This window comes from Emys orbicularis, chromosome 6, assembly GCF_028017835.1.
Source record: "Emys orbicularis isolate rEmyOrb1 chromosome 6, rEmyOrb1.hap1, whole genome shotgun sequence".
Classification (NCBI taxonomy): Eukaryota; Metazoa; Chordata; order Testudines; family Emydidae; genus Emys; species Emys orbicularis.
The window spans coordinates 45,355,623-45,367,218 of record NC_088688.1 but is presented as its reverse complement, the minus strand read 5'-3'; the positions used below and the strand labels follow the sequence as shown (position 1 = coordinate 45,367,218).

General features: G+C 42.5%; 1 protein-coding gene across 2 annotated transcripts in view; it reads right to left on the bottom strand.

The window, feature by feature from the left end:
- AP3B1 (adaptor related protein complex 3 subunit beta 1) overlaps positions 1–11,596 on the bottom strand; it is a 276,090-nt gene that overhangs the window by 27,170 nt on the left and 237,324 nt on the right. For both annotated transcript variants that reach the window (XM_065406916.1, XM_065406915.1), the window contains 2 exons: positions 3,512–3,743; positions 980–1,064 (listed from right to left, as the gene is read on the bottom strand). In XM_065406916.1, coding sequence (XP_065262988.1) covers positions 980–1,064; positions 3,512–3,743 — 317 coding nt within the window. The remainder of the gene's footprint in view (positions 1–979; positions 1,065–3,511; positions 3,744–11,596) is intronic.

The following is an 11,596-nucleotide window of genomic DNA, read 5'->3' as shown; positions in this document are numbered from 1 at the left end:
ATGCTAATGCTATAGGTAGGCAAATGCTTTCAGCTGATTAAGTAAAAAGGCAGTATCCAGGCAAAGGAAAGGCTAGGAAAGCTCAAGAAACTATTATATAAATATACATACACACTCATCTTTGAGGGACTCCTGCTCTATTTGCAGAACAGTCAGCCTAATGCTCAGCAGCCAATCTTTTTATAGTAGTAAAATTTATATATTATATATATATATATATATATATATATATATATATATATAATATAAAAATTTTACTACTATATAAAGATTGGCTGCTGAGCATTAGGCTGACTGTTCTGCAAATAGAGCAGGAGTCCCTCAAAGATGATTGTTGCTGCATATATATGAGGCACTCAACTTTTGGCTCTGATACTTTTCTTTGGTTTTATTTTGTTTCTTGATTTTATGTTAGTAAATTACATATTAAAATGTTTCTGAAAATTCAGTTACATCAAATGGTAGGATCCATCTGCAACCTCAGTTACCAAAGTAAACTCGTGAAAAGAACAGTACCACAAACAGGTCAGGTACCTAACAGAAGAAACGGATTTGTTTAGGTAACCCAGATTTGAAAGTGCAGTTTGACTTTAATATATGTTCATAAGTTAATTCTCATCAAGTATCACAAACTTTCAAAAATCATTTGGCAATATCGTGATAGGAAAAATAGTAGAATAGTAAAGTTTACAAGGTAACTATGCCTCATTTCTCTCTCTATATACATCTTGAATGTCCATTTTATGATGAGCTATTTTGCCCAATTCTGAAACAAATACAGAAAATACAATACGCACTTTGCCCATAAAAATTCTAGTTAGGCTTCAAACTAGTTCAAAATATAATCAGAGCAAATTCAAATATGTTTTTAATCTAGTTATGGAAGAAGTTGTGTAAAACAGACAAAGACTATAAGATTTCTCCCCTCAATTTCCATTCAGAACTATCAAATGTTAAAACAAAACAAAAACAAACTTACCACAACTGGAAACTGGCAGTTTGAGTAGAATCACAAAAGTCAATACCCATCGAGACAGTAATGGATTCCTCAGGCTCAAGAAATTCTAGAATAGAACATGTAAATTAAGCATGCAAAAAAAGAAAAAAGAAAAAAAATCAGATCAGCCAATCTAAATACAAAAATTTGATAACATGTAAAACAACAAATGTTTACAGCTTCTTTAAACTTTGAGAGATTCTGAGGGATAGCTCAGTGGTTTGAGCATTGGCCTGCTAAACCCAGGGTTGTGAGTTCAATCCTTGAGGGGGCCACTTAGGGATCTGGGGCAAAATAAGTATTTGGTTCTGCTAGTGAAGGTAGGGGGCTGGACTCGATGACCTTTCAGGGTCCCTTCCAGCTCTATGAGATAGGTATATCTCCATAAAAAAAATTCAGCATGACACCACTTATTCATTCAATCTGAAAACTGAAGAGCAAGACAGCACAAGAGCACTAGTAAAATGCACATTACTATACAGTGATGGGGAAAATCAAGTTTAAAAAATTCTAGTCAAATGTGGCCTACTTCTCTCCAAATTTTGTTTGCACTAGTTACATAGGAGGCTGGGAAGATTATGGACCTAAAATGGAGGATACGCCTTCATTTTACAAGCAGTGCAGAATGCAGCACTTCCTAAATGAAGACATCAAGAGTAAGTTCACTGTTTGTTTCTTGAACCTTTTCAGAGCCAGATCACCATTCTAACCCTACACTATTGCAGACTGAAGGACTTAGGATAGGACTTGCAGATTGAAGGATTAGGTGAGGTGCTGGGTCCTTCTTTGATACCAAAGGAACATATACAAAAAGTGGTTGTTGAGGAGAACTTCAACTAGAGAACAGTACAAGAGAGACAACACACAGGAAGGTAACTGAACAGATGCCATTACAGAAAGGAATGTCAAATTAAAAATGTCTGGACAGAGAAAATTTTTGTGCTACTGTGTTCTACATATTTAGGAAATCAGAAGGAGTCAGCTGTTTAATGATGGGGGGAAATATAAAGAAGTCTAACGGCAGTAAAGCAAATTGTGGAAGAATGCAGAAAACCCGGAGGAGGAGGGTTTCAAATAATGCAGAGTAATGGAGGGAAAACAGAAAGTGCTACAAGAAAGTCAAGTCTGTGTAAGGATCTGTGTGGCATCAAGAAAGAAAAATACTCCATTCCCCATTTGCCACTGTTACTATTACTGGCAGAGCTGCAACTGCAGAGGCTAGAGTAAGTTTGGAAAACTGATAAGAATGCCTGACTACACAGACACTTCCACTGTGCTCTCCTGGTAGAATTATGGGACTTAATTTTCTTAAAGTAGACAACACCCATGAGAAACACAAAAAATACAAAATGTACTGAAAAGGATAAGACACAGGTGGGTATAAAAACTTCAGATCCAGAAGAAATTGAGGAAGAATGTAGAAAACTTGAGTACAAGCAAATCAGACAAGCAACAACGTAGAAGGAAATAATTACATAAATTTTATTCTGTTAATAGAATTGTTTTCTGCTTGAGGTTATGAAGGAGTGTGCATGATGTGGATACCACAAATAAACTTATCTGTCTCAGACTTTTTTTTTGTCTGGGGAAAAAAGTGGCAAATGCTCCAGTGAACATGTCCAATTTTAAATGTGTTACAATTATGGAACCTCTTGATTAACTTCAAATCTGGTAAAAATTCTACTAGTCTTTTTGTCTGAATTTTGAGGATGATATTCCATCGTGGATTTTAGGAAAGAAGGAAAAAATTGGGTTTATGATAAAATATGAGTTACAAACTTCTCTCTAGAAAGGCTACTACCTCTCCATTTAGACAGGATAGTTCAGGCTAAGAGCTTATTTATATATCCAGATGGGTAGACACCATTCAGTTCAACTTAGTACCAAGTTTAGATTTTGTCATTGTCTTGAAGTAGATGTTTAGTTATAAAAACCATAGAGACGTATCATTATTAAAATACAAACTGAATCAAATGTTATCCATACAAAATACTTGACCATATGTTTTGTTGACAGTAGCATGGAAAGTTTGCTCTGAAATAAGTAAAAAGTGGCTAAGTGCCATGTTTATTCCTTGGATGTGAACATAACTTGCTGGCACAAACCTCCAGTTGGCATTGTCCTAAGATTGCTGCTTAGTCAGTTTAGTGACCAAACAGCTAAGAGGTCAGTTGGAAAAAGGGAAGACAGGATACTGGGCTAGATGGACCTTTGTTTGATCCAGAACGGCCGTTCTTATGTTCACATGAAAGGATCTGAAGAAATTACAACCAGAGGCAGTATGACTATATGGTTTGATTCATTCTAACTGTACTGGAAATGCTCCCTTTTAACAGACACCTTATTAAACCACACACACCCTTGCCACGTAATGCTTATTTTTTTTATTCTGTCAATCTCTAAAATAAAAAAATAACTTAAAAAAAATACATTTGGTATTTTCCATTTCATGTTTTTAACTAAACAAAACAATAGGATTTTGCATAGTTAGTTTTAAAAAGATGATTTGATTACCTATTGGGTTAAACACATGCATCTTCATGCCTGCAGGTAGCTTTCTCTCCCCTACGTGAATATTCTCTAATTTCTGGTCTGTGGTGTTCGTTAATGTCACTTGTACGGATACCATTTGATTTCCATAAATGCACGGCTGCCTTGAGAAGTGATAATGAGCTGCTAATCCTTTCCCACTCATTCGATGAAGCAATTCATGAGTTTTCATTGGCACAAAGATTGGGGAACTGACCTGTTACATAAAAAAGTTAAAAATTAGTGAATAGACTAGCCAATTCTTGTGGATAGTAGAATAAGAACATAATATGAAAGTTTAAATACTGCACTCTCTGCACCAGCTAGAACTCCCTCTCTCTGCTGTGGGAGATTTGGACGTGGAAGGAATGCAGTATCAAGGGGCAGATTGATTTTCATGAAAATACCTTAAAGCTTTGACTTCATCAACAGGAACAAATGTGTGGAAAAACTATTAGAACGTGTTGAAAATATTCAAGTCCACAAATAGAACATAATAAAGGAAATATTTGAAACAGCATGAAATAGAATTACAACATTTCTGGTATTGAGAACTAACAGCTCCGCTTATAGTTAAAGTTGTCTAACTTTCTATTATAAGACTATTTCCAGTTGCTTATAACTTTGCCAGATTGTTTGAGGCAAACAATTGTCTTGAAGCAGACAATTGTTTGATTGTCTGCTTCAAGCTGATCTTTTAAGTTTCAGCTAAAATGGTCCAGCTGCTCTAGCAACATTTCTCAAATGCGGCCACCGTGGCCACATGCTTTCTTGCGGCGATAGCCTCCTGGGTGGTGATTTGGGGGGGGGGGGGGAGACAGAGGCCCCTCCCCTGGGGCCACACGGAGGGGTTGGACCCTGTCCCCCTCTTGAGCCACAAATGCTGGAGGAGCAGACAGCCGATGCGAGTCCTCCACCTTCCTCGGGGCATTGGGGCTCACTCAGGCTTCCGGCTTCCTGAAGCAGCAAGCTTTGGCTGCGGGCTCTGACTGTGGAGCACTGGGCGCTGGTTCTTTGGCCGCATCGCAGCGAGCTTCGACCCCCGGCTGCTGGGCTTTGGCTCACCCCTCCTCCCCTTTATCAGCCCCTGGTCCCCACTGCTGCCCCCAGCCCCTCACCCACCTACCCTATCACCCCTGGCCTCCCCTGCCTCCCTATCTACCTTCCCATCCAAGGCTTAATTTGTGCCCTGGCTTGCCAGGGCTGAGTAAGTCTGCTGTGAAAAGTGATATTTGTGTGTTTGTTAATATCACTTTTCACTGCCTCCCAGCTAGCTAACAAGTCTGCTGCTGTGAAAAGTGATATTAACAAACATACAAATATCACTTTTCACAGAATATGACTTACTAGCTAGCAAGGCCAAAAAAGCCCGCAACCAAAAAAGCAAAAGAAACAACAAAAAAGACGAACTTGCAAAGCACCTTATTTGCATTTCTATTCTGTTTAGGTCCAGTAAAGAAGAGAAAACTGTACATTATTATTATTATTATTATTATTGAGTCTAAAAAAGAAAACCCTACATAAATAAAGTACTATGATTTGGACATGTATCTGTGCATATTTATTTGTTTTTCCTAAAGTTAATTAAGTATTTTAAGAAAAATTGTCAAAGCGGCCACCAGCAAGAGTCGGTGGCTGCATTCTGAGGCCACCAAAAAATTTGTTGAGAGAACCCCTGCTTAAAGAATAAGATTAAGGGAAAAAAGTTGTTTTGCAAGTGTTAAAATGCACACAGCGGTTTCATTGAGAAAGTGTAGTGAGTACATGCTTTGGAGCAGGTAGGGGTATTGCTTAGGGGTCAGGAATATTCAACTTTTGTTGTCCTTGTGAAAAGTTGCCCAAATTTGGCACGTTATAAGTCTCTGAAAAATCATCATTTGCAAATGATCAAGAGAGATTTGTTAGAGCAAAATTCTCTGAAGATCACAATCACAGAAATGTAGGGCTGGAAGAGACCTTGAAAGGTCATATGCTGAGGCAGAACGAAGTATACCTAGACCATCACTGGTGGGTGTTTGGAGGTTTTTCAGAACAGGTTGGACAATGACGGGGATTCCACAACATCCCTTGAAAGCTTAGACCAATTCAATGGCATTGTTTAGTCTCCAGAAGAGAAGAATGAGGGGGGATTTGATAGCTGCTTTCAACTACCTGAAGGGGGGTTCCAAAGAGGATGGAGCTCGGCTGTTCTCAGTGATGGCAGATGACAGAACAAGGAGCAATGGTCTCAAGTTGCAGTGGGGGAGGTCTAGGTTGGATATTAGGAAACACTATTTCACTAGGAGGGTGGTGAAGCACTGGAATGCGTTACCTAGGGAGGTGGAGGAATCTCCTTCCTTGGAGGTTTTTAAGGCCCAGCTTGACAAAGCCCTGGCTGGGATGATTTAGTTGGGAATTGATCCTGCTTTGAGCAGGGGGTTGGACTAGATGACCTCCTGAGGTCCCTTCCAACCCTGATATTCTATGATTAACTATCCTTATAGTTAGAACATTTTTCCTAATACCTAACCTAAATCTTCCCTGCTACAAATTAAGCTGACTACTTCTTGTCCTATTTTCAGTGGATATGGAGAACAATTAATCAACCTCTTTCTAACAGTCCTCAATAGGTTCCCCTTCAGTCTTCTTTTCTCAAGACTAAACATAGCCAGGTTTTGTAACCTTTCCTCATAGGTTAGGTTTTCTAAACCTTTTATTATTTTTTTTATCTCCTTATTCTAGATTTGTCTATATCTTTCTCAAGGTGTGATGCTTAAAAATGGACACAATACTCCAGCTGAGGCTCACCAGGGCTAAGTAGAGCAGAACAATTATTCCCACGTCTTACATATGACACTGCTGGTAATATACCCTAGAATACTAGCATTTTTTTAATTTATTTTTTGCCACTGCACCACATTGCTGGTGCATGTTCAATTTATGATATAAAAACCCCAGATCCTTTTCTGCTGTACTATGGCCTAGCCAGTTATTCTCCATGTTGTAGTTGTGCATTTGCTTTTTTTCTTCCGAAGTGTAGTACTCTGCACTTATCTTCAATGAATTTCATTTTGTTGAATTCAGACCAATTCTCCAATTTCACAAGATCATTTTGAGTTCTAATCCTGTCCTCCAAAATGCCTGCAGGCCCACCCACCCCGACTCTGGCAGCTTCGTGTCATCCGCAAATATTATAAGCATATTCTTAACTCCAATATTCAAGCCATTAATTAAAATATTGACTAGTTCTAGATGCAAGACATACTCCTGAGGGACTCCACTAGATATGTCCTCCTGGTTTGATAGCAAACCATTGATAGCTACTGTAAGTACATTTTTTCAACCAACTATACACCTGGCTGGCTAGATTGTCAGGCTCAACAGGTAGTGATCAACAGCTCAATGACTAGTTGGCAGCGGGTATCAATTGGAGTGCTCCAGGGGTCAGTTTTGTTCAACATCTTTATTAATGATCTGGATGATGGGATTAATTTCACCCTCAGCAAGTTCACAGATGACACTTAACTGGGGGGAGAGGTAGATACACTGGAGGGTAGGGATAGGATACAGAGTGACCTAGTCAAATTGGAGGATTGGGCCAAAAAAAATCTGATGAGGTTCAACAAGGACAAGTGCAGAGTCCTGCACTTAGGAAGGAAGAATCCCATGCACCGCTACAGGCTGGGGACCGACTGGCTAAGCGGCAGTTCTGCAGAAAAGGACCTGGAGATTACAGTGGATGAGAAGCTGGATATGAGTCAGCAGTGTGCCCTTGCTGCCAAGAAGGCCAACGGCATATTGGGCTGTATTAGTAGGAGCATTGCCAGCAGATCGAGGGAAGTGATTATTCCCCTCTATTTGGCACTGGTGAGACTACACCTGGAGTACTGCGTCCAATTTTGGTCCCCCCACTACAGAAGTATCAGAGGGGTAGCCGTGTTAGTCTGAATCTGTAAAAAGCAACAGAGGGTCCTGTGGCACCTTAAGACTAACAGAAGTATTGGGAGCATAAGCTTTCGTGGGTAAGAACCTCACTTCTTCAGATGCAAGTAATGGAAATCTCCAGAGGCAGGTATAAATCAGTATGGAGATAACGAGGTTAGTTCAATCAGGGAGGGTGAGGTGCTCTGCTAGCAGTTGAGGTGTGAACACCAAGGGAGGAGAAACTGCTTCTGTAGTTGGATAGCCATTCACAGTCTTTGTTTAATCCTGATCTGATGGTGTCAAATTTGCAAATGAACTGGAGCTCAGCAGTTTCTGTTTGGAGTCTGGTCCTGAAGTTTTTTTGCTGTAATATGGCTACCTTTACATCTGCTATTGTGTGGCCAGGGAAGTTGAAGTGTTCTCCTACAGGTTTTTGTATATTGCCATTCCCGATATCTGACTTGTGTCCATTTATCCTCTTGCGTAGTGACTGTCCAGTTTGGCCAATGTACATAGCAGAGGGGCATTGCTGGCATATGATGGCATATATAACATTGGTGGACATGCAGGTGAATGAGCCGGTGATGTTGTAGCTGATCTGGTTAGGTCCTGTGATGGTGTTGCTGGTGTAGATATGTGGGCAGAGTTGGCATCGAGGTTTGTTGCATGGGTTGGTTCCTGAGTTAGAGTGTTATGGTGCGGTGCGTGGTTGCTGGTGAGAATATGCTTAAGGTTGGCGGGTTGTCTGTGGGCGAGGACTGGCCTGCCTCCCAAGGTCTGTGAAAGTGAGGGATCATTGTCCAGGATGGGTTGTAGATCACTGATGATGCGTTGGAGAGGTTTAAGCTGAGGACTGTAGGTGATGGCCAGTGGAGTTCTGTTGGTTTCTTTTTGGGGCCTGTCTTGTAGCAGGAGGCTTCTGGGTACACGTCTGGCTCTGTTGATTTGTTTCTTTATTTCCTTGTGTGGGTATCGTAGTTTTGAGAATGCTTGGTGAAGATCTTGTAGGTGTTGGTCTCTGTCTGAGGGGTTGGAGCAGATGCGATTGTACCTCAGTGCTTGGCTGTAGACAATGGATCGTGTGGTGTGTCTGGGGTGGAAGCTGGAGGCATGAAGGTAGGCGTAGCGGTCGGTGGGTTTTCGGTATAGGATGGTGTTAACGTGGCCATCGCTTATTTGTACGGTGGTGTCTAGGAAGTAGACCTCCCGTGTAGATTGGTCCAGGCTGAGGTTGATGGTGGGGTGGAAGCTGTTGAAATCATGGTGGAATTCTTCCAGGGTCTCCTTCCCATGGGTCCAGATGATGAAGATGTCATCAATGTAGTGTAGGTAGAGAAGGGGCGTGAGTGGACGAGAGCTGAGGAAGCGTTGTTCCAGGTCAGCCATAAAAATGTTGGCATATTGTGGGGCCATGCGGGTGCCCATAGCGGTGCCACTGGTCTGGAGGTATATATTGTCACCAAATTTGAAATAATTGTGCGTGAGGATAAAGTCACAGAGCTCAGCAATAAGTTGTGCTGTGTCATCATCAGGGATACTGTTCCTGACAGCTTGTATTCCATCTGTGTGTGGGATGTTTGTGTAGAGAGCCTCTACATCCATGGTGGCTAGGATGGTGTTTTCTGGGAGGTCACCAATGCATTGTAGTTTTCTCAGGAAATCTGTGGTGTCACGGAGATAGCTGGGAGTGCTGGTGGCGTAGGGTCTGAGTAGGGAGTCCACATATCCAGACAGTCCTTCAGTGAGAGTGCCAATGCCCGAGATGATGGGGCGTCCAGGATTTCCAGGTTTGTGGATCTTGGGTAGTAGATAGAATAACCCCGGTCGGGGCTCTAAGGGTGTGTTGATTTGTTCCTGTGTTAGTGTAGGGAGTGTCCTGAGTAGATGGTGCAGTTTCTTAGTGTATTCCTCAGTGGGATCTGAGGAAAGTGGCCTGTAGAATTTGGTATTGGAGAGTTGTCTGGCAGCCTCCTTCTGGTAGTCAGACCTGTTCATGATGACAACAGCACCTCCTTTATCAGCCTCTTTGATGATAATGTCAGGGTGGTTTCTGAGGCTGTGGATGGCATTGCGTTCTGCACGACTTAGGTTATGAGGCAAGCGATGTTGTTTTTCCACAATTTCTGCCTGTGCACATCGGCGGAAGCATTCTATGTATAGGTCCAGACTGTCATTTCGACCCTCAGGAGGAGTCCATGTGGAGTTACCCTCCCACCAACAACACAGGAAGAAGATCTGTGTATCAGTGCGCTGTTCAGGGTTATCTTGAAAGTATTCTTTGAGTCTGAGGCGGCGAAAGTAGGCTTCCAGATCACCGCAGAACTGTATCATGTTCGTGGGGGTGCTGGGGCAAAAAGAGAGTCCCCGAGATAGGACAGACTCTTCTGCTGGGTTGAGTGTGTAGCTGGATAAATTGACGATATTGCTGGGTGGGTTAGGGGTACCCCTGTTGTGGCCCCATGTGGCAGGTAGGATTTTAGACAGCTTACGGTCCTTTTTCCTTTGTAGAGAGGTGAAGTGTGTAATGTAGATCTCCTGTCTTATTATAGTAAAGTCCATTTGTGTGGAGGGTTGGTTATTTATGAAAGTCTCCAGGTTGGAGAGCTCTTTCTTGATGTTTTTCTGTTTGCTGTATAGGATGCTGATCAGGTGGTTCCTCAGTTTCTTTGATAGTGTATGGCATAATCTCTCACTGTGGTCTGTGCAGTATGTAGATAGCAATGGATTTTTCACCTTCAGTCCATTTGGTATGATGTCCATCCGTTTGCATTTGGAAAGGAAGATGATATCTGTCTGTATTTGTGCAAGTTTCTTCATGAGATTGATAGATTTCCATTCCATACGGCTAAATGCAGTGCCTTGCATGGTGTCAAGTATCAGAGGGGTAGCCGTGTTAGTCTGAATCTGTAAAAAGCAACAGAGGGTCCTGTGGCACCTTTAAGACTAACAGAAGTATTGGGAGCGTTTGTGGGTAAGAACCTCACTTCTTCAGATGCAAGGTGCCACAGGACCCTCTGTTGCCCACTACAGAAGGGATGTGGACAAATTGGAGAGAGTCCAGCGGAGGGCAACGAAAATGATTAGGGGGCTGGGGCACATGACTTATGAGGAGAGGCTGAGGGAACTGGGCTTATTTAGTCTGCAGAAGAGAAAAGAGTGAGGGGGGATTTGATAGCAGCCTTCAACTACCTGAAGGGGAGTTCCAAAGAGGATGGAGCTAGGCTGTTCTCAGTTGTGGTAGATGACAGAACAAGAAACATTGGTGTCATGTTGGATATTAGTATACACTATTTCACTAGGAGGGTGGTGAAGCACTGGAATGGGTTACTGAGGGAGGTGGTGGAATCTCCATCCTTAAGAGGTTTTTAAGGCCCGGCTTGACAAAGCCCTGGCTGGGATGATTTAGTTGGGGTTGGTCCTGCTTTGAGCAGGGGATTGGACTAGATAACCTCCAGAGGTCTCTTCCAACCCTTATATTCTATGATTCTCTTATAGTAAATTAATCTAGACCAAATTTTTGCACTGTCTGCATTGAGTGTGCTGCACCTCCACAGAGCTCTATGCCAGCCACACTGAGTATGTGCCATCCCCACAAATCTCAGTGAGCATGCTCCAAGCTGGGGCTGCCAGGCTGAGCATGACCTTGTAGTAATTACTCCTCCTGTCTGCCAGGAAACACTGTGGTGCCAGGCACAAGAACAGAGTAGGGAGACTTTCTCCAGTACTCTCAGTGCCTTCTACCTTCTGCACTAGTGCCCAGGCAGCATGGAGGAGGAAAAGGAAACTGCATGATTTGAATGCAGAGGGCTGAGGAGCAAGGACGGACAGGGACATGCTAGGGACAGAGGCAGAAGGGTCTATAACCACTTCAGCACACTTCTAAACCTGCTAAGTGTATTGGGTCTCCTGACATGGGAAAACCACATACACAGTGGAGATAACCCCCTTCTGACTGACGGCTCTTTCCAAGGCAGCAGGAGAGTGAGTAGCAGCCGCCAGTTAGAGGTGCTGTGGGACAGTTTGCCCTTTGAGACTGCCCTGTCCTTTATTGCAGTTACCTGCCTCACTCACTGCACACCTTCTCACTTCTCCAACATATGAGACAGGGACAACAACTTCAGTCACTACTTAACTAACTGGGAGCTGGGGGGAGGGTAGGACTAGTTG